Source organism: Mya arenaria, chromosome 15 (genome assembly GCF_026914265.1).
Source record: "Mya arenaria isolate MELC-2E11 chromosome 15, ASM2691426v1".
Lineage (NCBI taxonomy): Eukaryota > Metazoa > Mollusca > Bivalvia > Myida > Myidae > Mya > Mya arenaria.
In genome coordinates this window covers 26,807,800-26,831,488 of record NC_069136.1, presented here as the reverse complement: position 1 = coordinate 26,831,488, position 23,689 = coordinate 26,807,800, and the positions used below count along the sequence as shown (strand labels likewise).

Here is a 23,689-nt window from a genome sequence, read left to right as displayed (position 1 = left end):
GCCGAAACATTTTTTGAGTTAATGTTGAAATTTGACTTCCGTTATTATAATTGATACAAACAAGTGCTCTCGTAGTCATGTGACGAATAGCTCCAATTGGGTCGATAGCCATTATTAGAGCACAAGAGGCGTTTGTAGAACCCCTTAATGACGTTTCATTTGTCGTTTCGAAAAAAATGTACCCTTAGGGAATTTAAGGTCATGACCAACCTCTCCACCAAGTTCGAGGTCCAAGCATTCTCTTCATATTGATCTGACAATGTTTTTGAACACTAGGTCACTGTGGCCATGAATTTTGACCTGCTGGCCTCTTATCAATGAGGGTCATAACCATCATCCCTGTTTGAGGAACGTAGGACCAACCAACTGACCAAATTACATAGTCAAAGCAATATATACCTGCTTCCACGAAGCGAGGCATTATCAATCATTTATAACTGACACAAACCAGTTATCACCAACACAACACTTTTCTTCCATAGAAAAAAACTCGATGGAAATATTTTTGGTTTTATTTTTGCAAGAATAACTTAAACAGCTGCACATATTAACAGAGATTCCCTAAGATACATGTATAACAGAATTTTGAAGTCATTTCTATTGAAATTTGAGTTTCTGATTTAATAACGCTATTAAAAAAACACCTTAGATGCACTTGTCCATTTACAGTTGATCAAGGGGACATAACTCCAATATTTTATCCAGAGGTATGGTAGTAAAAATTGGGGGTGGGGGTGCTTCTGTGCACTCTTAGTCAAACTTAGTCATAAATTTAATTAAGAATGATCTTAGTTATATTTTCGTTCGAATCAAACTGACGCTCACATTAAGGATGAATAAAAAGTTGAGGAAAAGAAATAAAATCAACTTGTTGCAATTTGTGGTGTTCTAGAGATTCACAATTTTTCCAATTTTGACAAATGTCCTTCAATAAAACAGGACTCAGGGATGTTTAGTTTTTAGTTCTAAATTAAAATTGAAAATTCTCTATTCTTTCTTATGCCACACATTTGTTGAACCTGAAATTTAGCCATTAAATCACCAAGTTGAGTACCGGTAAAGAAAAAAAACAGTTTGGTCATTGAAGCGATGACTAAAATAGAAACGATTCAATGAAATGGGGCCCAAGGAGCCTTATACCAAGTTCCTGCGCAACATCATGAAGGCTATGACAAGGTTGCTTCAAGAATGTAATAATAATTTAACAGTCTCACAGTCTGATTAATGTGAACACAAAAATAGTATCAACTTCAAAATTCTGTCAATGTAATGATAAAGATGAAATGCAGAAAGATACGCAGCACGAGTTGTGTCATAGAAAAGCCGTAACGACCTTTATTATCGTTTTATTTGATGATCACTAAAAGTATTTTATTACATTAGATAGCTCTATGGGAACAACTCATGCTGCAAAAGTTCCCGCATAATTAATGAGAAATGAGATATCACATTTCTGCTCATACATGGTAAAACAGAGTGTTTTGTTCAGAGAGCATGCATTATTATACAAATAGCACAAGTTATAGCACTTCAAGTTCAAGTGATAAAGGTTAAACACCACCAACAAGTATAGGGTTTTAGCCAGGTTTTGAAAAGGGCAGGGTGCTGCAGAAAAGGGACAGGGTGATAAGTGTTAAAAGGGCACATTTCATCCGTCTGATAAACTTGAATATTACAAATTTTGCAAAAATTGTAAATGTGTTTACTGGTTATTGAAGTAGCTTAAGGTTTAAGTCTTTACCCTGCGTTTACACTGTGCCATTAAACAGGGTTTATGTTTAAACTTTTGGCTACTGAACATGTTTCTGTAGTTTTTCATATAAATATCGAATTACCAGATATATTAAGTTTGTATGTATATAGTCATATAAAAAGCTTTTAAACAAAACAAGAAAAAGCAATTATTACCTTTAGCATTTAATTCTAAGAAGTCAAAAGGGTGTACATGCTGGTTCCATGAGGGCAGAGGGGTGCTTTCAAAAGGGGCAGGGTGCAGCACCCTCAAATAACTCATAATTAGCTAAAACCCTTAAGGTTAAACATAAGAAAAAGGAAAACATTTGCTGAGAAGTCCAAGGGCAGTATTCACTAACGTCTTTAGTATTAGTTTCAGGCGACATAAGCTTAGAAAACTGATATCTTAAATGTTTCAAAATATCTATAATATAACTCATTGTGTCTCAAGATGTGTGCCTTATTGTAGATTATTTGTAAAACATACATCATTTTTATTACCATCCTTAGCCATATATTAGCATTTTTACACCAAAATTAATTTAAGCTTTGCTGAGGTTAAGTTTCAAACTCACGCCCTGAGTCTGTGTTGGATTCAGGCTAAGAAAACTGAAATCTTAAATGTCTCCAAATATCTATATGACTAATTTTGACAGGTGTGTGCCTGATTGTTGAACAGATTATTTGTAACAGATGCTGATATTTTTCTCTTATATTTACATTTTTACAACACAATTAAAAAATTTCTTTTCTGAGCCTGAGTCTGGAACTCAGACTCAGGACTTTAGTGAATATCAGCCCAGTCCTTTGTGGTTCCGTAGAAAGATTTTGTCTTTTCAACACTTCTAAATGAACAGTATATTTAGCGAGTTAATGTAATTAAAAGTATTGGAAAATGTTAAACACATGCAATTATGTAAGTGACAGATTGAATCAAGTGTTTTTTAGATGAATTTGAAAATTAACACGCTCATCAGAAAATCGAGCTTGAGCATTTGTGGTGATGATAAAAAGTTCATTTTCGATCAAGGAAAGCACATGTCTGATGGGTGAAACAATGAATGTAAACAATGAATGTAAACAATGCCTTAACTATTTACATTATCACAGTCTGACACATTAAGCATAATAGAGGAGGCCGTCCTAATAAAACATGTTTGTTTGCAGTGGTTCAACTTTTATCAGAGTTTCAAAGCGTCAATTTAAATATTTTTTGACCAATTTGTGAATTAACATCCAACAAGAGAACATTATACAGGGTTTTTCGGCCCTGTTGTAGGGGACGAATATCGGCCTATTTCCTACAGCAATCTAGTCTATATATATATATCCCAATATATATTTTTCTTACGTCCTGAAAATGGAAATGAACATTTTGATTGGTATTTTAACAATACCAACACAAACTCAATTGTCATTTTTCTAAATTTCCCAAATTGGAAAATTGCAAATTTGATGTGAAATCTACAATTTTGAGTTGTCTTGTGCACCAGATAGGTGGGAAAATACTCTGACATGCCACAAGAAGAGCACCATGAAGTGAAAGCCTATGATTATTAATGCCATGGTTAACAGTCTCTGGCAAAATGTGTACCAAGTTTCAATAGAATATGTTGAATTTCATTTAAATATCTTTTAACAGTTTTCGAGTTCCATTTTTCGCACAAATATGTCAACAACTATGAAAATATGAAAATGAAAATACCAAGACCTTTTACTTTGACGGATGAGCTAATTAGACTGTTTGCCTACTTAAGGAATAAATTGCTTTATTTAGTCAGGACATTTTGGGTGAATATGTTGAAACCACTGTGAATCAAAAAGGTTTTAATGACGGCCAAGACAATGTATGTAAAAACAACTGTGTTCATAAATAACAGTCAAATCATTACAAAATACATAGAATTGCTTAGAAATCAAACAAGATCACAGTTGCATTTTTGTTGCATGGGCAAGTGAGATGTATTTGATGATAAAGATGAAAATGATTACGAAATGTCATCACAGAAACTGATGATGTCATCGATGAATGAACACATTTTGTGATGACATGATAATGACAATAACAATGAATGCTGGGAAATCTATGGAAAGCCCAACATTATCTGTGTTTATTGTTCTTGGAATGTTTGATGAGGGATGTCTCAAATTGTTGTAACAAGTCTATAAGAAATTTCTTCTTAAACCTAGCTGCTTCATGGATAATTTCTCGCACAAACGCGTGTCTGATTTCAAAAGACCCCTGCACTCTGTTCATATGTTCAAACAATGTGTCATATCCTGAAACATAAAACAAAAGCTAATTAGTTAACAGGAAAGTATCACCTGTAGTATACCTAATCATTTATTTCCATACTGTGGTAGTTAAGGCTTTAGTTTCCCAATTAAATAACCTGAGTGACTGAAATTGGGTATAATTTATCACAAAAAAGGTTCCAAAAATTGTTTTTTTAGTACTAGACTTCAATGACAAATAAGGACCTAAGACAGTTTCAAACATTGATAAAATTGATGACGATTTCACATAAGAAAAGAACTGCATTTAAAGCCTTCAACAAGGGGAGGAAGATAATTTACTTTGCCTAATTATATAGGGATGTATCCCTATCTCCAATTTTTTTCAGCATATATCCAATAAAGAAATGTATAACTTACTTTTCCCTGGTTTCCTGATCTCCTTAACAATGAGTGCTCTCAGTTGAGAATTATCCGTCCATCCATTCCCGGCGTCTTTTTTGTTATTCACTCTGTTATTCTTTCTATTTATAGCCAGTTTAATATCATGGGTTGAATAATCTGGGCTGCTCCGCCCATTTTCCTCCACTTTGATATGATTGGTCAATTCTGAGTCATATGAGTTTTCATTGATATGGTTTTCCTCCACTGGTTCTATTTTGATTTTCACTTCAAAATCACTCTCCGATTCTGGAAATCAAATATATTATTAGGATAATTGTTTTTTTTCAGTGTAAGATCATTATATATTTCACAAAGTTAGCACCAAAAGTTATATTTTACGAGTAGCCTAGCCACTAGTGAAGAAGTTACTTTTGGTGTTCAGTAGGAACTCGTAAAGTATAACTTTAACATATAATGCCATTGATTTAGAATGTGGAGCGTTCTAAAATTTTAAAACAGTGAAAAATATCAAACAGATATTTTCACTGTTTTAAATAGTTAAATATCAATATCATTTCACTGACAAATCTATATAAACCACTGGAAAGCATACAATGAATCATTTGAATCAAGTTTAATTAGACCTAAATTCTGAAAAATGGAAGTTAACATTAAACCAGTACCTTTCATTAATTTCAAACACTCAACCTCTAAATAAATGTAATTTAGCTGTATCAGTTTAACATGTACAGCTTCTCAATTTCCAGCCAGGGTGCATGTGAGTTTGGTTTGTGGTCACCAAGCGGGACAAGTGGGTTTCCTTTGGACCGGTCGTCTGGTTTCCCCCACAACACAAGACAACTCTCTCGCGCAAATGAGAGTGATTAATAGAATGTTGTAATAACTTGTAATTCACAATCATTGTAAAAAAATAATTTGAAACTTAACTTGAATATTAATTTACTTATCTATCAAGTTTAATGTGAAACCATTATAGACCTTGTGAACAAAATTGTTTTTCACAACAAAAGTAGGAAAATAAGAATTTTTTTACCTCAATTTAAGGATATTTTATAACTATGTTTTACCTTAACAAGCAATTGCCTGAATTTTAAAAACATTCATGAAACTTAGCTTATTGGTGCAGTTTCAAAATTATATATGATCTGAGCTCGGAACTGTTTCTATTTAAAGATACAACTTATAAAGAGATATCTAATACATAAATAAAGTTTATTTTAAATAGTACTGGTAAAAATAAAAGGTGGTTGACAAATAGTAGGAAAATGTAGGAGCTCTTCAAAAGCAAGCCTATAAAGGCTGACCACTTATCTGGAACAACAGACTGCTCTCAGACTGGTGACAGTGTAATCCCTTGTTCCTCCATCAGTCTACCTGGGGGCCACTTCCGGATTAATATGAAGGAATATCCATTCATAAGCTTATCTATTACCACATAGCACCCACCTGACTCAGGTTCAGACATCTCTGATATTGGTGACAGTGGAGGCCCATCCTCCTCCTTTAGTCTACCTGGAGGCCTCTTTCGCGTTAATCTGAAGTCCTTTGGAAGGGGACCTGAATTGAGACAAGTTCAAATGTAAGAGCAATTCAGCGCAAAGAATGACAAGTTACGAACACAATGAGCACGTCAATCTGACCCAAAAAGCTTATCAAATGTCCCGAGTCGCTCAAGCAGCATAACTTCAATATTATTTAAGCCAGAGTCATAAGCCTTGCTTTAAGCAAGTCTATTGTCACTGTTAATGAGCTTCATGTGAATATTGAGATACAGTCAAACATTGGCTTGAACTGGCTTGGCTCGAATTCCTTGTTGGCTCGAACCGGATGCGAAGGACCGATTTCTTTATACTGATGGTAAGCATTCCTGCTTGGCTCAAATTTCTCAAGGGTCAAGTTATTTTAACTGGACCCTGGGAGGTAGAGCAAACAAGGTTCGGCTGTACCATCAATGTTTAAGCCTTTGGCCAATTATTTTTTTTAAAACACAAAAAACTGAAATAGTCTTGTGATCATTTCATTTCTCTAAGAAATTTGTGACATCTTCATATTAACTCTGAACACAAAAAGAATTTTTTACAGCTGCTTACAGCTTATGCATTATATACATTACGGACAAATACTCATTAAAATTACCTGGTTTTCGTTTCCTGCTTGGCCCTGGCGAGCTTGGCGGGCTCTCGGCGGGCCGCTTCTTCTGCGACTGCTGGCCTGTTAACATGGAATCCTCTGCCTCATCCACCATTATGTTCTGTTTATAAAGGGAAAGGTGTGATTAAATGATTTCATAAACTGTTGAATTATATTTTGAAGTATTTCTTTAGGTTTCCTGTCATGCTTCATTAGTTTTGTGTAGTTTCCTCAATTTTAGAGATTTGATTGACCTGACAGCTGAAGAGCTGAAACCATTTTGGTGATAGGTATAGGGGGCACTTCAGGCCCCCAAAAGGATCAAAGGGAGTGTCAGAAGCAAATAACTGTCATACTTACAATATCTAAAGTTACAAACAAAAACCGGTTATCGTTAAAAAAATATGTTTAAAATTGCAGATAAATCACATCCCTAAATTTTGTCTTTAAAAAAAATTGCAACGTAAAAAAAAAAAATATCTGCCAATATGTTAACTAGGGTAAGAAGGGTTTAAAATAATTCAGATTTTCATGAACAAGCCAGCTATGTGCCACTTTCAATCACTTTTTAAACAACTGAAAGTTCAACCAGAGCTTAGGGAACTTACGCAGATGTCAAAAGAAAGATTTAAGTTCTTCAGTACCTAATCAAACCTTGAACAGGATAGCAATCTCCAAATGGGAATGTATAGCTATGGGAGTTCAAAATAAGACCATCAAAATGTTTTAGAATGTGTTTAGACCTTCGGAAAAGAATATTCTTAAGACAGTTTCTAATCAGTTTTTAGACTCTTTAGAATTATTTGAAACCTTAAGAATGTTCTTTTAAGACGTCTAAAACAGTTTGAAACCTTTTCTCAAAACCTTTAGAATGTTGTAGACTTTAAGAAGGTTTCGAAGTCTTTAGAATGTTGATTTTATACTTTCAGACGGTTTTGAAACCTTTAGAATGTTGATTTTAGACTTTCAGACGGTTTCGAAACCTTTAGAGTGTTGATTTTAGACTTTCAGACGGTTTCGAAACCTTTAGAGTGTTGATTTTAGACTTTCAGACGGTTTCGAAACCTTTAGTGTTGATTTTAGACTTTCAGACAGTTTCGAAACCTTTAGAGTGTTGATTTTAGACTTTCAGACGGTTTCGAAACCTTTAGAGTGTTGATTTTAGACTTTCAGACGGTTTCGAAACCTTTAGAGTGTTGATTTTAGACTTTCAGACGGTTTCGAAACCTTTAGAGTGTTGATTTTAGACTTTCAGACGGTTTTGAAATGTTGTGTTTAGACTTTAAACAGTCAGTTCTTTTTTTACCATGAGAATGTTATGTTTTGCAGTACTCACCTTGTTGACCTTGAAAGGGTTTCCGAACATGTGGACCCTGGTGGGCGTGTTCTCGAGGGGCCGGAGGGCAGGGGACTCCAGGTTTACCTTCTTCAGATATTCCTGGTAGTTGCCCATCTGACCAATCGGCACACTGTGCAACTCATCTGAAAGAAATTGACAATGTTAAGATATGGTGTACAAATAGTTAATCATATTTTTCGAACCAGTTCTGAAAATGTATAACATTTCATGCTTGGTAAATCTATAATATTTTGGGAACATTTTAAAATGTAACACTTACTGATTACTCATTGTAAAGTTAATAACTGAAAACACATTAAGAAAGTTACTGCAGTTGATATTGTTTTTTATAATTTCATCAGGAATTGGAAGTGAAAAGGCTTATTTCGCAATTTTCAAGACCAAAAAAGCTTGTTTGTTACAATTTTTTAGGTGTTATTTTAACATACTATTCCTAAAGACATTAAACCAGTTCAGATGACAAAAAGTAACAAAGGGTCACCAAGTATCCAAAATTCATATTCACAGAGAGACTTTAACAACGAAATACATGTTCTTCAAAAAGGCCCCGTAACTTAATTTACAAGGAATTTACTGAGATAAACATTTCTTCATTTTACAAAAAAATATTGAAGATACAAGTATTGATTTGATGAAGAATCTCAGTGTAATTGTGTAAAGGACATCTTAAAAGTGGTCTGTCATCTATGTTTATTGATAGGTTTTTTCAAAAATACATTCCTTTAGCTGATAAATCTACTCTTGATGTTGGATATACAAATATTGACTTCTGTCGAGGGGTATTAACTGAGGGCTCCACTGTTCAATATGCAGATTACTGGGAAATCAAAAAGATTCAAATCTAGGAGTTTCCAGACTTGATCCAAGACAAGTGATATGGATTGTCACCATCGATATTTAATCATTTATTTCAATCTCTACCATATATAGTTTGGAGCAGATCTAGAGGTAAAAAAAATGTCTTGGATGTTCTGACCAAAAGTCATGATGATGGCATAAAAAGTGAACCCATGAAAGAAAAAAATCTTCAATGGGGTTTGTGTTTAATTGGACTTTTTCTTCTTCCAAGATTTAGCCTAGTCACCTAATTTTTAACCTATTAAAGGTCACCTATATTCATAATTGTTCAAAAAACATGCAGACAAGTAATCTGACCAAGTTTCATAACACTTGGATACAAACTATTAAATTTATGATATAGAATAAAAACTCCAATGCAGAATTATCACAACTTAAACGTAAAATTGTTCATGACATACGCCCATGCACCCAACGGCATACCCATTTTTTGCAATTCTTTAACCCATAATTTTTGTAGAAATCTGGCTAGAATTGGGAGTTTAAAAATTAATTTACCAAGAAACCGTACACCTTAAATCTTTTGTGTGGAAGTACTGATGTTTTCTTTCATGAACAAATCTCATCATAGTTTTTGTATCTTTATCTTGTAGCATTCATGTTAATTTCTAAGAAAATAGAAATTCTTGATTTTAGTTCAAACAGCATATTTTTTCCAATCAGAAAGGCACTGACCCTCTCCCCAGAATGGTGGAAAAGAAACACTGATTTCTTCATTTATTACCCTACACAAGTGTATATACCTGTATCTGACAACTTTGTTTTGCTGCTATAAGCGGTCTGTAGAAAGTTGGTTCTCATCCGCGCTATCTGATCTAAGAGATTCTGTCTGGGAATGTCATACGGATTTCTGAAATAGACAGTTTACATGTAGATAACCTACACCTGGGAGTGTCTATCACAAACAGTTGGACTCTTCAAAAGGGATGACAAAAGAGAAAATATACCAATCCTGAAAATCCTGGAAATTTTGAATAAGGTTTTTAATCCAAACACATCATCGAGGGGATTTGACAGCTGTTGAAATTGTTTCCAATGTTATTTATATCCATTCAAGATACATCCTACTATTTTTCATGCAAATGCCCAGCAAACATCTTACTTACTTGACAACAGTTACTGTACGACAGTTGCGGTTTTAGGTTCAGACTATGATACTTAAGCTGTTATCTTTACTACAGAGTCAAAAAATTTAATATTTATTGTTTTAATGCATTTTTTCTGAAAAATGATTCTGTCAAATGAAAGGGTACAGCGGGGTGAAGTGAAAAGGCAGCCAGGTTCCTCACCCTGCTTTTTAGGCCTAGCTGAAGCACTGAATTCTGAACTTTATCATTCCTGTCTAAATCAAAGACAGAATAGCAGAAAATTCATTCAAAAGTAAGTGAAGACCTTGAGACCTTGAAGTAATAACAATTATTTCTTCTCACAACACATTGGGACTTATCAATCAGGATATGACAAAATATAGTAAAATTAAGATTTTCAGTGAATATTGTGTGCATGTTATCAATTCAATTGAACTTTTTATAGCAAAATAAAAAAAAAACTGCAAAACCTGACAAAAGCTCTTTGTTTCAAAAATTTGCTCTTTGTTTCAAAAGTTATTGTATAAGATGCAAGCTGATAATACGGCATCAAAGTTACCACAAATGTGACATGAAAAACATTGAATCAATTCCCTTCACAGGTTTATTGAAAAGATAAAAGTAGAATTCCACAAATTTGGATCGGTGGCTTGTCAGAACATCCGTTTTTTTCTGGACAGTTAAAGGGCCATAACTCTCTACAGTAACAAGGATGATCTGACTAGTAATCAAACTCAGTTAACTGACATATATATGAGATTGCTGCCAAGGTTTGTAAAGATAGGAGAAATGTTTCACTGTGTATGTTTGAGAGCGAAAAATGAAGCGTGACACCGTAAACATGATCCAAGTATGTTTGCCATGCTACGCAGGCAGCACAAAAATTTGACATGATCCATATGAGTTTGCCATGCCATGCAGGCAGCACAAAAATTTGACATGATCCATATGAGTTTGCCATGCCACGCAGACAACACAAAAATTTGATGTGATCCATATGAGTTTGCCGTGCCACGCAGGCAGCACAAAAATTTGACATGATCCATATGAGTTTGCCATGCCACGCAGGCAACACAAAAATTTGACATGATCCATATGAGTTTGCCATGCCACGCAGGCAGCACAAAAATTTGACATGATCCATATGAGTTTGCCATGCCACGCAGGCAGCACAAAAATTTGACATGATCCATATGAGTCTGCCATGGCACGCAGGCAGCACAAAAATTTGACATGATCCATATGAGTTTGCCATGCCACGCAGGCAGCACAACAATTTGACAGGATCCATATGAGTTTGCCATGCCACGCAGGCAGCACAAAAATTTGACATGATCCATATGAGTTTGCCATGCCACGCAGGCAGCACAAAAATTTGACATGATCCATAAGAGTTTGCCATGCCACGCAGGCAGCACAAAAATTTGACATGATCCATATGAGTTTGCCATGCCACGCAGGCAGCACAAAAACTAAATCATTAATATTTTAATAAAAGGTTTTAAACGTAAAATATAGCTTGATGCACAAAAGAAATGCCAAGCTAGCCTTGAAACATGGCACACAATCGTAGAAATTTATGGTGATGCGATACGCTGAAAATGATTTTGTGCAATGGAAAAAATATTTTCGCACCTTTTAAAACAGGGGAATTGCCACTATTATTGGAAACCCAGTTTTAAAGGCTTATACTTTTTTTTCTGTACATAAATCATGTGCCATTTTTGTTTTGATCATTCAAGTTAAATGAGTCAAACACAATAAAGCATTAAAATTAGTTATTGTACATAAGTTTCTTTTGTGCATTTCAAGTATATAACTATATCAGTGGTCGAAATTAACACAAGCCCTAGGAGAATGTCTTCCAGGCTTGCTCAAATTCTGAATTTTATATAGCAGGGCTTGTTCAAAAAATTTGATGCCAAGCAATAATATAAGAATTTGGGTTTGTTCATCCAAAAGTCTAATTTCAATGACTGCTATATTGTCCACCTTTAAGGCGTTCATACCTAAACTGTTGGGGCTTAATGTCCTTGTCTGGGACGGCTATAGTGAAGGTGTTATAATCTGTCAGCTCCTGTTTTAAACTGGATAAATTGCCGCCAACATTCTTAAGTAGCTGGCTGAAGTCCTTCCTCTGTAGCACTGAGGTTTTTGTTCTGAAATTCAAAATATTTTTATGGTTTAAGTTTTATAACAGCAATTTAAACCAATTATTCAGAACTTTTTTGAATTCAAACAATGATATGTTTTTTAGAAAATCTTGTTTGCAATGTGCTTTAGACAAAAAATTAGTTGTAATTGCAAATCCGGATTAATTCAATAAGACTATGGAACCACTTAATAATTTTCAAGTAAAAAATGTTCTATTGAGCAAAATAATTGGAACCACATTATTACATTGGGTAATGAGTAATATTATTTTTTTTTGTGTGTTTTATTTAATTTTGTAATTCAAGGAAAATGAGCCTCATCAAAGTTATTTATCAAATCAATTTTTATAAATTGTTTTAAATCTAAGTCTTCTCATATAATGCTCTACTTCCCAGAGACTAGAGAAGTAACAGAATTGTTTACCTGGGGTCCAAATGTGTATTGCAAAAGTACACAGATACATTGAGCATACCTCGATACTAGCATGTGGTGAAGCCTTGGAGCCAACGTAGGCCACCAGATAGCCTATCTCTACACAATATGCTAATTGACAAGATGGGAGTATTTAATATATGAAGTATACACACATACCTGGAGCAGACCTTGATACCCTCGTGTGGTGGAGCCTTGGAGCCAACAGAGGCCACAAGACGATCCATCTCCATCTTGCCCTGAAAAGTAACATATGATTTTATAGGCTTTAGGGCATACAAAAACCAAAAAGGTGAATTTTTCAGTCTTTAAAATGCAGAAATTTAAAAACCTAAGATTTCAACAGTTTTTTATTTCTAGACCACTTCGAACAGACATGAAAGCAGAAAAATTCTTTACATCATCACAAAGTCAATACTTGAATTTGTCTCCCACTTCACAAAGCACTAAACAATATTCAACTTACCAGGTTTTTGAGTTTCTTGAGGTAGGTAATTACGCTGTAAGACAGACAGTTGTCCATGTTATCTGGTACCAGGTTGTGAGCTCCCATCCTGGCCAGCGCCCGCTTTAACGGCTGAAACAGAATGGTTGGAAATATATTCATCTGTTGCAATCATAGTGCAGGTGTATTCAATAAACCTCTTACGATTTAACTTAAAAATGAAGGTGAAATCTGGCTCTTTGATTAGACTGTAAGATTATTCGGCCAATGAAAACACCTAGGTTTTGACTCTTAGACCCACCCTTTCCTTCATAGAGAAGGCCACATGAGCCATCCCTAGTTAATCCCCTCATTTTATAAAAAGTAAAAAGGAGTATCCATGAGGCTGTGGATAGAGGAGTAAAAAGGCATATCTATGAAGGAAAGGTTTAAGATCAATGATCTAAGGTGCTTATTGAATATGGCCCCTGACTGAGAATGTAAAACCCATCTGACACACCAGCTTGGTCTGGTAAAATTTATGTGGGTAAGGTTAAAGGAATCGCGAACTTAACAAAGAGCAGTTACAGACTCCCATATCTCCTGCTGAATAAGGAACAGTATCAACTACGACTTACACAAAAAGGATTACAATTAAACAATGGACAAGAACTCAAAAAATATTGCACCCAGAGTTATGGGTCTTGTGCACTGCACTTCTTATAAATGAGAACTAACTTCAATACCTCAAAGGACTTTTTGAGTCAAGCTCTTGACCAAAAAAAGTATGAAAATTATCAAAGGGCAATAACTAAAAAAAACTGCAGCCATAGATTTCATAGAGTTCCTATTCACCGCACTTCTCCTAAATGCGATAGTTCAGATCTTGAACTCATCATAGCCTAATTTTTTAGAAACTTCTTAAGTCCCTTTCACCAGGATTAAGATAAGCTCATTATTATTTTTTATAATTTGCGTAACATTTACATCTTCAAGAGATATTGAACATGCAAAAACGAATTAACAATAGGACAATCACGATTAACCATTTTTCATTCTTACAAATCTAGTTTTAAGGGACTGTGTCACAGGCACCAAAAACATTTTTTTTCTGTAATGAATCTTAGGACATTTATCTAATATAATGTGTTACGCTTTGATGTCATAATTGTAAAAAAGTACCAAAATGTAAAATAAAAGATTTTGTCGCCAAAATTGAAATCCAGCGTCTTCCTTACTGAGCTATCAAGGCTTACACCAAATGGTGACATAATTAAGCTATAAACCTACCTCAGTAATATCACGTGATAAAACCGACTAGCCAATCACGCAAAAGGAGACATACCTGGTAGACATACCCAGTAATCTTTTTTAATGGAAATATACGCAATAACTGCTAAACTCAAATAAATTGTAAACTATGTGGTACTTCAACTAGTAAGTTTCAATGCATTGTACACATCGATGCCAAGTTTATGTCATTATTAAACAATTTTATTTTTTTTTCGCTATTTTATCATCTGTGAGACAGTCCCTTTAAGTATGTATTTTGATAATTGAAATAAGCTACTAAGCCTGTTAAACTTTAGAACTTTCGAGAAATTGAGACCAGATGGGCGTATAAAACATACCTGTGCATAGTATCCGGGCATAGTTTTCAAATAGTTGTCGAAGCGTTGTCGCCACTGAAGACTTGGCTTCAACTTGTGAACCTTGAACAGCTCATCTGCAAAGTGGATACAAATCTTCAATTTGATAGAAAATCATCAAAGTAAACAAACTGCAATAGTGCAATTTGGTGAGATATTGATATCTGGCATTTTAAGCAATGTTTGTGAGAATCAATTTCATTCAATTATTAATCTATTATTCAAAACCTGGGGAGTGATTTCATCGAGAATGCAGGAGTTTTGCCCCTAGGAGAGATATTTTAACAGTTGTTCTGCAGCGATTGTAATTATATTATTTAATCAACAAGCCTGAATTCTTACATAACAATTGAGCATGAAAAAATTTCAACAATCCTTGTTAAGTAGACTTCACATTTTCAACAATGTCTGCAGCCGCTTAACAAGTGCAGGGCTTTGGGGCTTGTGTTCATTTCCACATTTGGTACTGGGACCAGTGCTGGGCTTCCAGGCTTCAGGTTATTTTGACTACTTATACAACACTGTTTTAAATTCTTCCTAGGTGCAATGTTGCTCTTAAGATTCTTGATGAATATTACCAACACCCTGTTAATACCCCCCGACCCCTCACGGCCTCTCAACACCTCCCCCAATGACATGTCAATACCCTCTCTGCCAATCAATACCCCCACCCCCTCAAGGCCAATCAATACCCCACCCCTCTCTCTGCCAATCAATACCTCTACCCCCTCATGCAGTCATCGAAATAAGACTTTTGGATGAACAAGCCTGAATTCTTATACCGTAAATGACTGGGTATAAGACGATAGGGGGTATTAGACGCAGGGAAAAAAATCTGTGAAAAATCCAAGAAAAAAACTTTTAACCTATGTTTTTGGTTAAAAGACGCATAGAAAAGATGTCAAATCGTCTTGCATTTTCGGCCACCATGTTTGTTGACAGTGACAAAAAAAAATTTTTTGTGAAAACGGCGACGGTTATCTTTAAAACCATACAATGATAAACTGTTGAGAATAAAAAGTTAAGTTATGCAAAAACCTTATATTGTACGGGTTTGTTCTCAAAATGTCAACACCTACAGAAAAGAATAAAGTACCGTAATTCACCAGTTCGGACACTCTAAATATTCGAACACCCATAATTATTTTCCAAAATAATTATTTTGCGTACGTAATTTTCAGACACCCAAAGAACATCAATCGCAACTTTCACAGTTACCAAGTTTCACAGACGAAGATTATTGATTTTTATCTTTACAATGCCTGGCTAGATTACCTAACCGTATACACCACTGTGACAAGTTAATTAGTTACTACCCCATCCTAAACGATTTATTGCCTGTTGAAAAGGAAGTGCGATATATTTATTGGAGGATTAAAGAAACAACAAGGGCAATCAAGGGATTAAGAAAACATAAACATGACATGTTTGTAAAACGATCCGCAAATAAACTTTCAAACTTGTACCACACTTATTATAACACCTTCACTATAGCCGTCCCAGACAAGGACATTAAGCCCCAACAGTTTAGGTATGAACGTCTTAAAGGTGGACAATATAGCAGTCATTGAAATTAGACTTTTGGATGAACAAACCCAATTTCTTATATTATTGCTTGGCATCAAATTTTTTGAACAAGCCCTGCTATATAAAATTCAGAATTTTTAGCAAGCCCGGAAGAAACTTTACCAGTGCAGGGCTTGTATTAATTTTGACCACTGCGCATGACCAATCAATACCCCCTAACAACCCCAACAGCCTGTTAAAATACCCACCCCCTCAACGCCTGTTAAAACACCCACCCCTTCACAGCCTGTCAATTCCCTTACCCCCTCACGGCTAATCATTGAGGCATTTCACATAACCAGTATTTCTAGAATGCTAATTCAAATACGAGAACAGCGAGCAGATGCCAAAGCTCGCTTGTTTTTCCTTCCCTAGATAGACATGTGCCTTTTGTCTACGGTAGCACATATTATTATTTAAGACACAGATATTCCAAATTGTCAAAAATATCAATTCAAAAACTTAATCACATGATTGGCTCGTTTAACTTGAGCCAAATTATAGTCTTGTTGCTCATTGATAAAATGGTGTCAGGGCTTATGTACCTACCTAATAAAGGAAGGAGTACTGGGTAATTATAAGGCATCACAAACAGGTTCACGGAGCTCAGGGTACTGCTTGCCTTGAGGTAGCCAAACGGATGTCCCAACTCGCTGTATTTGGCACTATTACTGATAAACACCTGAAACAACAGAACATTTTCTTGCACACAAGCCAAGTTGATTGTCAGGTCACCAGTGCATACCCTCCCCACAACCAACCCTATAAGTTACTTGTAACAAAGTGCCAATTGAAAATATTCAAATATAAAATTCTATGTAACACAATTTTTGACATTTCAAAAAAGCAAAAGCATTTCTATGTTGTTTTTTCCTTACAAAATCATTTCAACTCTGTTAAATTTAAAACTATTTAACTCCCAACTGTGTTTTCAAGCAACTGTTCGTCGTGATATAACAATGCTGGCAAACATACAAATGTTGTTTAAAAAATGCAAGAAAAATTATTAACGATGTTATAGTACAGATGGGAAACTAACGCTCTTCTACTTTGCAAGCCTTGAGGATTCAAGAGATTTTTTGTTACACACTCTTGTTAATCATCAAGGAAAGACATAATTGTAGAACATGGCATCGAATTTTGTAAATATGAATATCACATATTTCTTTGTAAAAGCTATTTTTCTACTTAAAGATACTTTCGTGAATAATTTAACTACATGTATCTTTGCCTGAATTGTTTTAAGTAATCGATACCATATCGATGCATTAATTGTATAGATAAGGAAATAAGTTTTAATATTACCTCTATTAAAGCAGACTCCTTGATCCTTTTCCCTGTATACTTGTAATACGCTGTATTTTTGTCATATGAATAAATACTGTTAAAACCAAATTTAGTTCACAAAATTACCCTAGAACACATACCTGCCAGCAGGCATTAGCTTGCCGTCTCTCTAGTATAAACTGTGTTAGTGGCGAGGGCTCAAGCTCGTACTTGTCAAACGGCAAGTTGTCAATAACCAATGGCTCACATGGCGCACATGAGAACTGAACATTGGGGTGCGCTGAACGTGGAGGCTGGAATAAATATACAAATTTATGGTACCAAATTTTACTGTAGAAAATACATAGGCAAAAATAGTGAGAACTGTCAGGTAAAAACTCTGAATACTCCATTTAAAGCTGCATCCTCACAGATAAACTATTTTGATTACGGTACTTTGACTTTATTTTTTTTGGTATTGGAATGAGCCAATTTTTGCTTAAATGTCTGGAAACCAGTGATACATGGCTGCTGACAAAAGATCCAATCGTATTTATGTTCAAAAATTGATGTTTTCTGGCTAAAAGCATTACTAACGCTTTAAGAAAAATTTTCGGCTGTTTTCCATTGTGAATTATCTTATATGCCTGAATTGTAGGCATTGATAATAAAATAAGCTGATTCTGAGACAAAATTTAAAAAAGAAGTCAAAACTGTCAATCTGGGAGAAAGCATTTTTTTCTGATTATACATTATCACTTTCAAGGATTGACATCAGAAATATTTCAAGGAAATTCGAAGGGAATTCGGTACCTATCGAAACATAAAAGTCAGAAGTACAACAGTTGTTCATACATTTTGTAATACACTTACTAAAGTTTGATTGGTATTATCCGGCCAAAATGGCTCTGGAATGGGCCAATGACCAACAGAGTAGCCTTTCTGTGCAGACCTGGGTACCATGACAAGCCTGCGCAGGTTATGCCAGCTTGTGTTCCCGGGCAACTGGGAGGGGAGCGGGGCAGTGGGTGCCACCTTGATAACCTCATCTTCCATCTTCACTATCTGGCCATTCATGCTTAAGTTTTCTATAAAGAAAAATGCATCAGAAATATAAAATTTCTGGTGAACAGTCATATAAAAGATTTCAAAAAAAGATTCTTGGCAAAGTAGTTACAACAAGAGTCAACAGGAACATTGTTATTTTTCCATTTTAAGGGGACAAAACTAAACAATTCTGAAAGTCAAAGTTATGTGCCTTGCTATACATGTGTGTACTGTATCCGGCCACATGTGCACTAAGTTACATTTGAATATCCATGGTTAAAGTGTTGAGGAAGACAATGACACCTAGGCTATGACAATAAATATTCTAAAAAAAAAAAAAAATAAGACAAATTATTGATATTCCACCTTGCATTTTCCTAACTTGACAACCTTTCATGAAGTCTTAAAATATCAATACACTTCAATGTGCATCATGTAATTAAACTGTTTAAAAGGCTTTACAGTATTATTTACTTAAGCATAACTTTCTTATGCTTAAATCAAAGTATTTTTATATTTCCGTATGAAACACTTAAAAAGAAAGGAATAACCAAGCAAATCTATTTATTTCTTCCCAAGTGTTTACCTTTCATATCAATACTAAGGCCATTTTCCATCTTTATTCCATCAGGGAGCAGTGGAGGTGGGTCAGGCCCAATCTTTTCAAACTGTATGACAACGCCATTCTGGACTTTCGATACGAGGCTGTCTATGGCAGCATTTAGCATCTTCTGGTTATAAACTGCATATGACCGACCTGGAGGGAAAAAGGCAACACATTAACTGTATGAACAAACTCTATGACAACATCCTTCTGAGCTTTACACATGAGCCTAACTATGGCCATACCTAAAAAACTTAAACAACATACCATCAGCTTCAATAGATAAAATAACCTGTAGGAACCTTCATCTGTAGGAACGAACTGTTATTACTAAACCTGGAGCATAAGGCTGTCTATAAGTCAGTAAGATATTATTAAAATCAAATGGTATACTTTCTATGATATCAAATCCATGTACAAGCTTTTCTTATATTTTAAGACCTGTGTTTTTTTTGGTACTTATAGGAGCCAAAACCTTGCCAAAATGTGTTTTTTTTTCCCTATCAAAGGGCTTTGCGACTATTTCCTTAAAAGCGGATAAAAAAAAAGTTTATGTTTCAGCAGTTCAAGGATTTTTTTTGAGCCACACGATCATCATTTGCTACCTTTAACAACTATGGCTTGGAGACCACCATTTCCAGTACTGAATCAGGTAACTAATCCATTTAAAGGGATTCTTGACCATCTATAATGATAAGGCCGAAACTAGGATTTAAGTATATTGATTTTCGTCAAAACAGTTGATTTTAAAAGATTATTTAATAACACAAGATACATGTAAGCCACTTAATTAAGAAATTAAAGTCCTTTTCCTTTTCAGATTTGTTATACATTTTTCTCGTTATCATACAACAAGTCCCCAATATTTCTGCCAAAAATGAAAACTAAAGTTATACTTTCTCTTTTAAGCTGAAACAGCCCTGATTAAAAATCAGAACTTGTGGAAATTATTTAGAATCAGCTGTAAGGAAATTATAACCCAACACTTCTATCCCCATACCTCCAGTGACTTCACACATGATGTCTACAGGATGGTTATCGGCTGGAGGAATGAATGTGTTACAACTCAGATCTATTGGCACACTTCCAGGGATCCGCATCACCAGCCCAAATATCCTCTGGTCCCATCGGAATGGCTCTTTCGTTAGTTCATGGCCAGGTACACAAGATGTGTTCATAGGGATGTTCAACTGAAAAAAAAATGTAATTCTGAAATTGGAGATTTTTTCTAAATATAGCTATCATTGCAATGAGGCATCTCGATCAACTAGCAAGAGTCCAAGCATAAATATTTGGTTTAAAAAATTGTTACAACTTGGCTATATAAACTTTAGATTATGAGCAAACCTGGCAGACATGTTCATTTGCTGTTGTTTTATCTTCTATCTTATCATAGATTAGTCTGAAAGGGGCCGTCCATTTTAGGGCTGAATTTCCCTTCTGAAAAAGTATATATTTTTCCCTAAAAAGCTTAAAAAGTCCACTGTAATGTTGTTGTTTTTTGGAGCATTGTCCTCTAAAAATTAAGCAAATATAGCAATATTTTAAGTGCCATTGATGAATATATTGATAGTTTTTTTAATAAAAGCGGAGAAAAAAAACATGCCATAGCAAGCACTTTTTCCCAAGTTACCTCCGGCTGAACACCAGTAGACGCAGTTAGTTTGCCGCTATCTGTCAGAACGATTATCACAGCTGGCTCAAGAAAGTGTGGACATCTACCCTGAAGAATGCATAACAAAAACAATACAAGCATGTTTCAACATGGTAATACTAATCCATTAGTTGGAGGGTTTAAAAAAAAAAACAGCTACATGTTACACAGTTTTGATTTCCAACAAATATCATATATTAGGATATGTGCAAACTGTGTAATTTCTATAAAAAATTACTAGTGCCACCATATTCAAACTGTTTATTTTTCAAGGAAATCTTTTCACACATTATCAGTGATTTTTGTTTTGTTGAATTTACTGCCTTCTAAAGGCTGTTTCCCCTTGCAAAAAAATGTCCATTTTTCCCAAATTTTTATATTTTTTTTCCCAATTTGATAAATGCAGATTACATTAATGAACAAAAAAGCGATGATTTTCTTGAAATATAAACAAATTCTTGACAAGACTTAGTCTTTCACAGCATAAAAAAGTTACATGTGTATTTGCCATTATATTAGCGATTTGGCCTGATTTTGTATTTTTCCCGAAGTCAACTTTTTTTCCCAATTTGCATGGCACAGGCGGTAAAAAATAATTCCAAAAAAAATCACTGATTATAGTATTACTATGTATAATAAAATTATCTTTATGTTGTTAAAATGTGAATTTCAGAAATTTTGATCTTATTTTTATAAAAAAAATATGATATCTCAGGACAAGCAAAGTATTTCTAACATGGTCATACTACACAAACCTGTCCATAAGTGTCGATTCCAGACTGCATTCTGTTCACATTGAGCAGATCAAAACAGCTCTTCAAGGCATTGCCAAGCGTTGTCACACCTCCTGCGCTAAGATTTTTCAACTCTGAGGTAAATGTTGCATGACTCTCTTTCCAGCCAGCCTAAAATTTTTTAGCATAGCAAATTAATAAAAAACAATACAAGCAAGGATCAATAAAAAACAAATGTTAAAAAGTAATTAAAATTGATACTATCATTATCAAATAACGACAATATCATTATGATTAACAACAATTACTTTTTTCATTAGTGAAATGGTTCACTTCGTCCTGCACCCATTTTTGTCACCTTAGTAACGTTTTCAACAAAAAACTGAACGCTTAAATTAAACTCCCAGCTTATGTATACTGTACCGGCATGGGTTTGCACCCCATGTGAACCATTTTTTTTAAATACTTTAATCTTTTTTTTTATCTGCAATTTTGATATAGAAGAGTAATAGAATTGTAGTAAAACTGTTTTCAGATGCATTTCTGTGAATAAAAAAAATGGTCCAAAAATATGTACGAGTCCCTTTAATTTACAACAATTTCTTTGATCACAATTAGTTGTACCAACTATATGATTTAAAAAGTTCAAATGTATTGTAAGAACTACTGTTAAATCATTTGAATCTATAACATAGCGGAGAAAGAATTCACGATTTAAGTGTAATTAGGACATTCCTAGATGAGATCATCCTACTTTCACTTTCATTTGGCACGAGTACAAATACTGTCTAGCCAATTGGGTCAGAACGACTTTTAAAGTTGACATTTTTGGTAGACTGGAATAAATATAATACAGGAGCATAAATACTGTATTTATTAGCTACTTATATTGATTATTCTCCGAAAAAAATGTCATTGTTTCACATTTTCGTAGATGTAGGTCAATCTATTTTTAGATGTTATTTATAATATCTCCCATCAAGCATCAGTCCAGTGGAGAAAGGAATGGCGACCAAACCTCGTCAGTTTTTAGCTAAGGATTTTTTCTTCAATTTAAACGTCTTGCAGGGATATAACGGACTATATTATGGAAGGTTACCTCCGTGAATATATCGAGGATATGTTCATCGCTTAGTTTGTGGATGACTAATTCACAAAGGCGACATTACCTTGATGTTTGACGGGGGATGATCCAAAGTCAAGAGCATGTACCTGTCCCAACGACTGTTTGGGTCACGACCACGGATCTGCAGATAATAAAATCGTAAAAATACCCTTGTTTATTTTGTAACCATAGTCATGTCAAAATATGTATGTCAATAAAATGCACAATCATTACATTTACCTTCATAAAATTCTCAACTGAACCCTTAGCAATGTCGATCAGAGATGTTCCCAAGTAAGTGCGTTGATTCATAGACGCACTTGTGTCTACGAGGAACAATATGATTGTCATTGTATAGTAGACACTCTAATGTTTAACTCCAAGTCGCTTCCGGAAGCCCAAAAGGCCTCTTAACGTGAAAAAATGCGTATATCCCGTCCGTCTCATACAATGGCGCAGTCCGGTTTGGCTGCCTAAATTCAGCAGCTAGCACGCCACGAAAATCGAGCACGTGACCTAGTCGCCATTATTATTTCATTGGTGGATATATTTGGAAGGGATCAGTCATTAGCACTTTGAAGCAATATTCTCTTAATTAATGTTTGAAAAATCGAATTGCTTATGAGATTTCTTTTATATTAATTATTAAATCGTCAGCATATATTTTCATCTGACGAATCCGTATATCTTTCAAAACGTATCTCTTTGTCCGATCCCTCCAATCTAGGTCACCTTCTTTCGTTTCGTGTGACCTACTAATGGGATTATTAACCATGCATAGATGTCAACAAAACGAGATAAAAACAATTGATCTATTAAGGTCATATCAAACGAAGATTCTACCTATAAGCTTAGGATGATAATACATCCATTGCTAATTTTTCACAAGTTATGGACAGGTTCAGTGGGTTTTATATTAAAAATAAAAACTTTAATTTTATTATCGATCATTGATAATTTAGTTTAACATTTTAGTGTCCCTTAAGTGTACTTAATTGTACATAAAATAAATAATAAAAACGTTCGACTGGCTACTTACTTGGTTGAGTCAATGGCATTGTCTGGCAGCTGACCCGTATCCATGGGAGCGAGGGAATCTCTATACCTACCCACAGGAGTTTATGTTTACGCCCTTTTCTTTGTGAAAGTTAAATATTTAAATAAAATATACTGTGTGTGTTTTTGCGATGTGTGTTTTTTTAATTATATCAGTTAAAATTGCAAGTCTTTGTAAATTTCATCTA

At 34.6% G+C, this 23,689-nt stretch overlaps 1 protein-coding gene across 1 annotated transcript; it reads right to left on the bottom strand.

The window, feature by feature from the left end:
* Positions 1-498: 498 nt before the first annotated feature.
* On the bottom strand, positions 499-22,922 carry LOC128220425 (integrator complex subunit 6-like). The gene is made up of 19 exons (XM_052928805.1): positions 22,686-22,922; positions 22,510-22,587; positions 21,362-21,511; positions 20,586-20,675; positions 19,953-20,142; positions 18,935-19,105; positions 18,175-18,389; positions 17,463-17,615; positions 16,585-16,717; positions 14,452-14,546; positions 12,863-12,973; positions 12,556-12,635; positions 11,820-11,969; positions 9,466-9,572; positions 7,841-7,986; positions 6,511-6,625; positions 5,821-5,931; positions 4,390-4,659; positions 499-4,014 (listed from the first exon to the last, which is right to left on the bottom strand). Exons 1-19 carry the CDS (start codon positions 22,794-22,796, stop codon positions 3,836-3,838), a joined length of 2,655 nt encoding a protein of 884 aa, XP_052784765.1. The 5' UTR covers positions 22,797-22,922; the 3' UTR covers positions 499-3,835.
* Between the last annotated feature and the right edge of the window lie 767 nt (positions 22,923-23,689).

Bases quoted from the DNA above. Each gene is read 5' to 3' on its own strand.
- LOC128220425 (XM_052928805.1), bottom strand. From the start codon at position 22,796: ATGACAATCATATTGTTCCTCGTAGACACAAGTGCGTCTATGAATCAA. The intron at 12,974-14,451 runs GTATGTTTTATA...ATTCTGTTTCAG, and splicing joins TGCCCGGATACTATGCACAG to CCGTTAAAGCGGGCGCTGGC. The intron at 11,970-12,555 runs GTATGTGTGTAT...TTTGAATTTCAG, and splicing joins GGTATCAAGGTCTGCTCCAG to AACAAAAACCTCAGTGCTAC.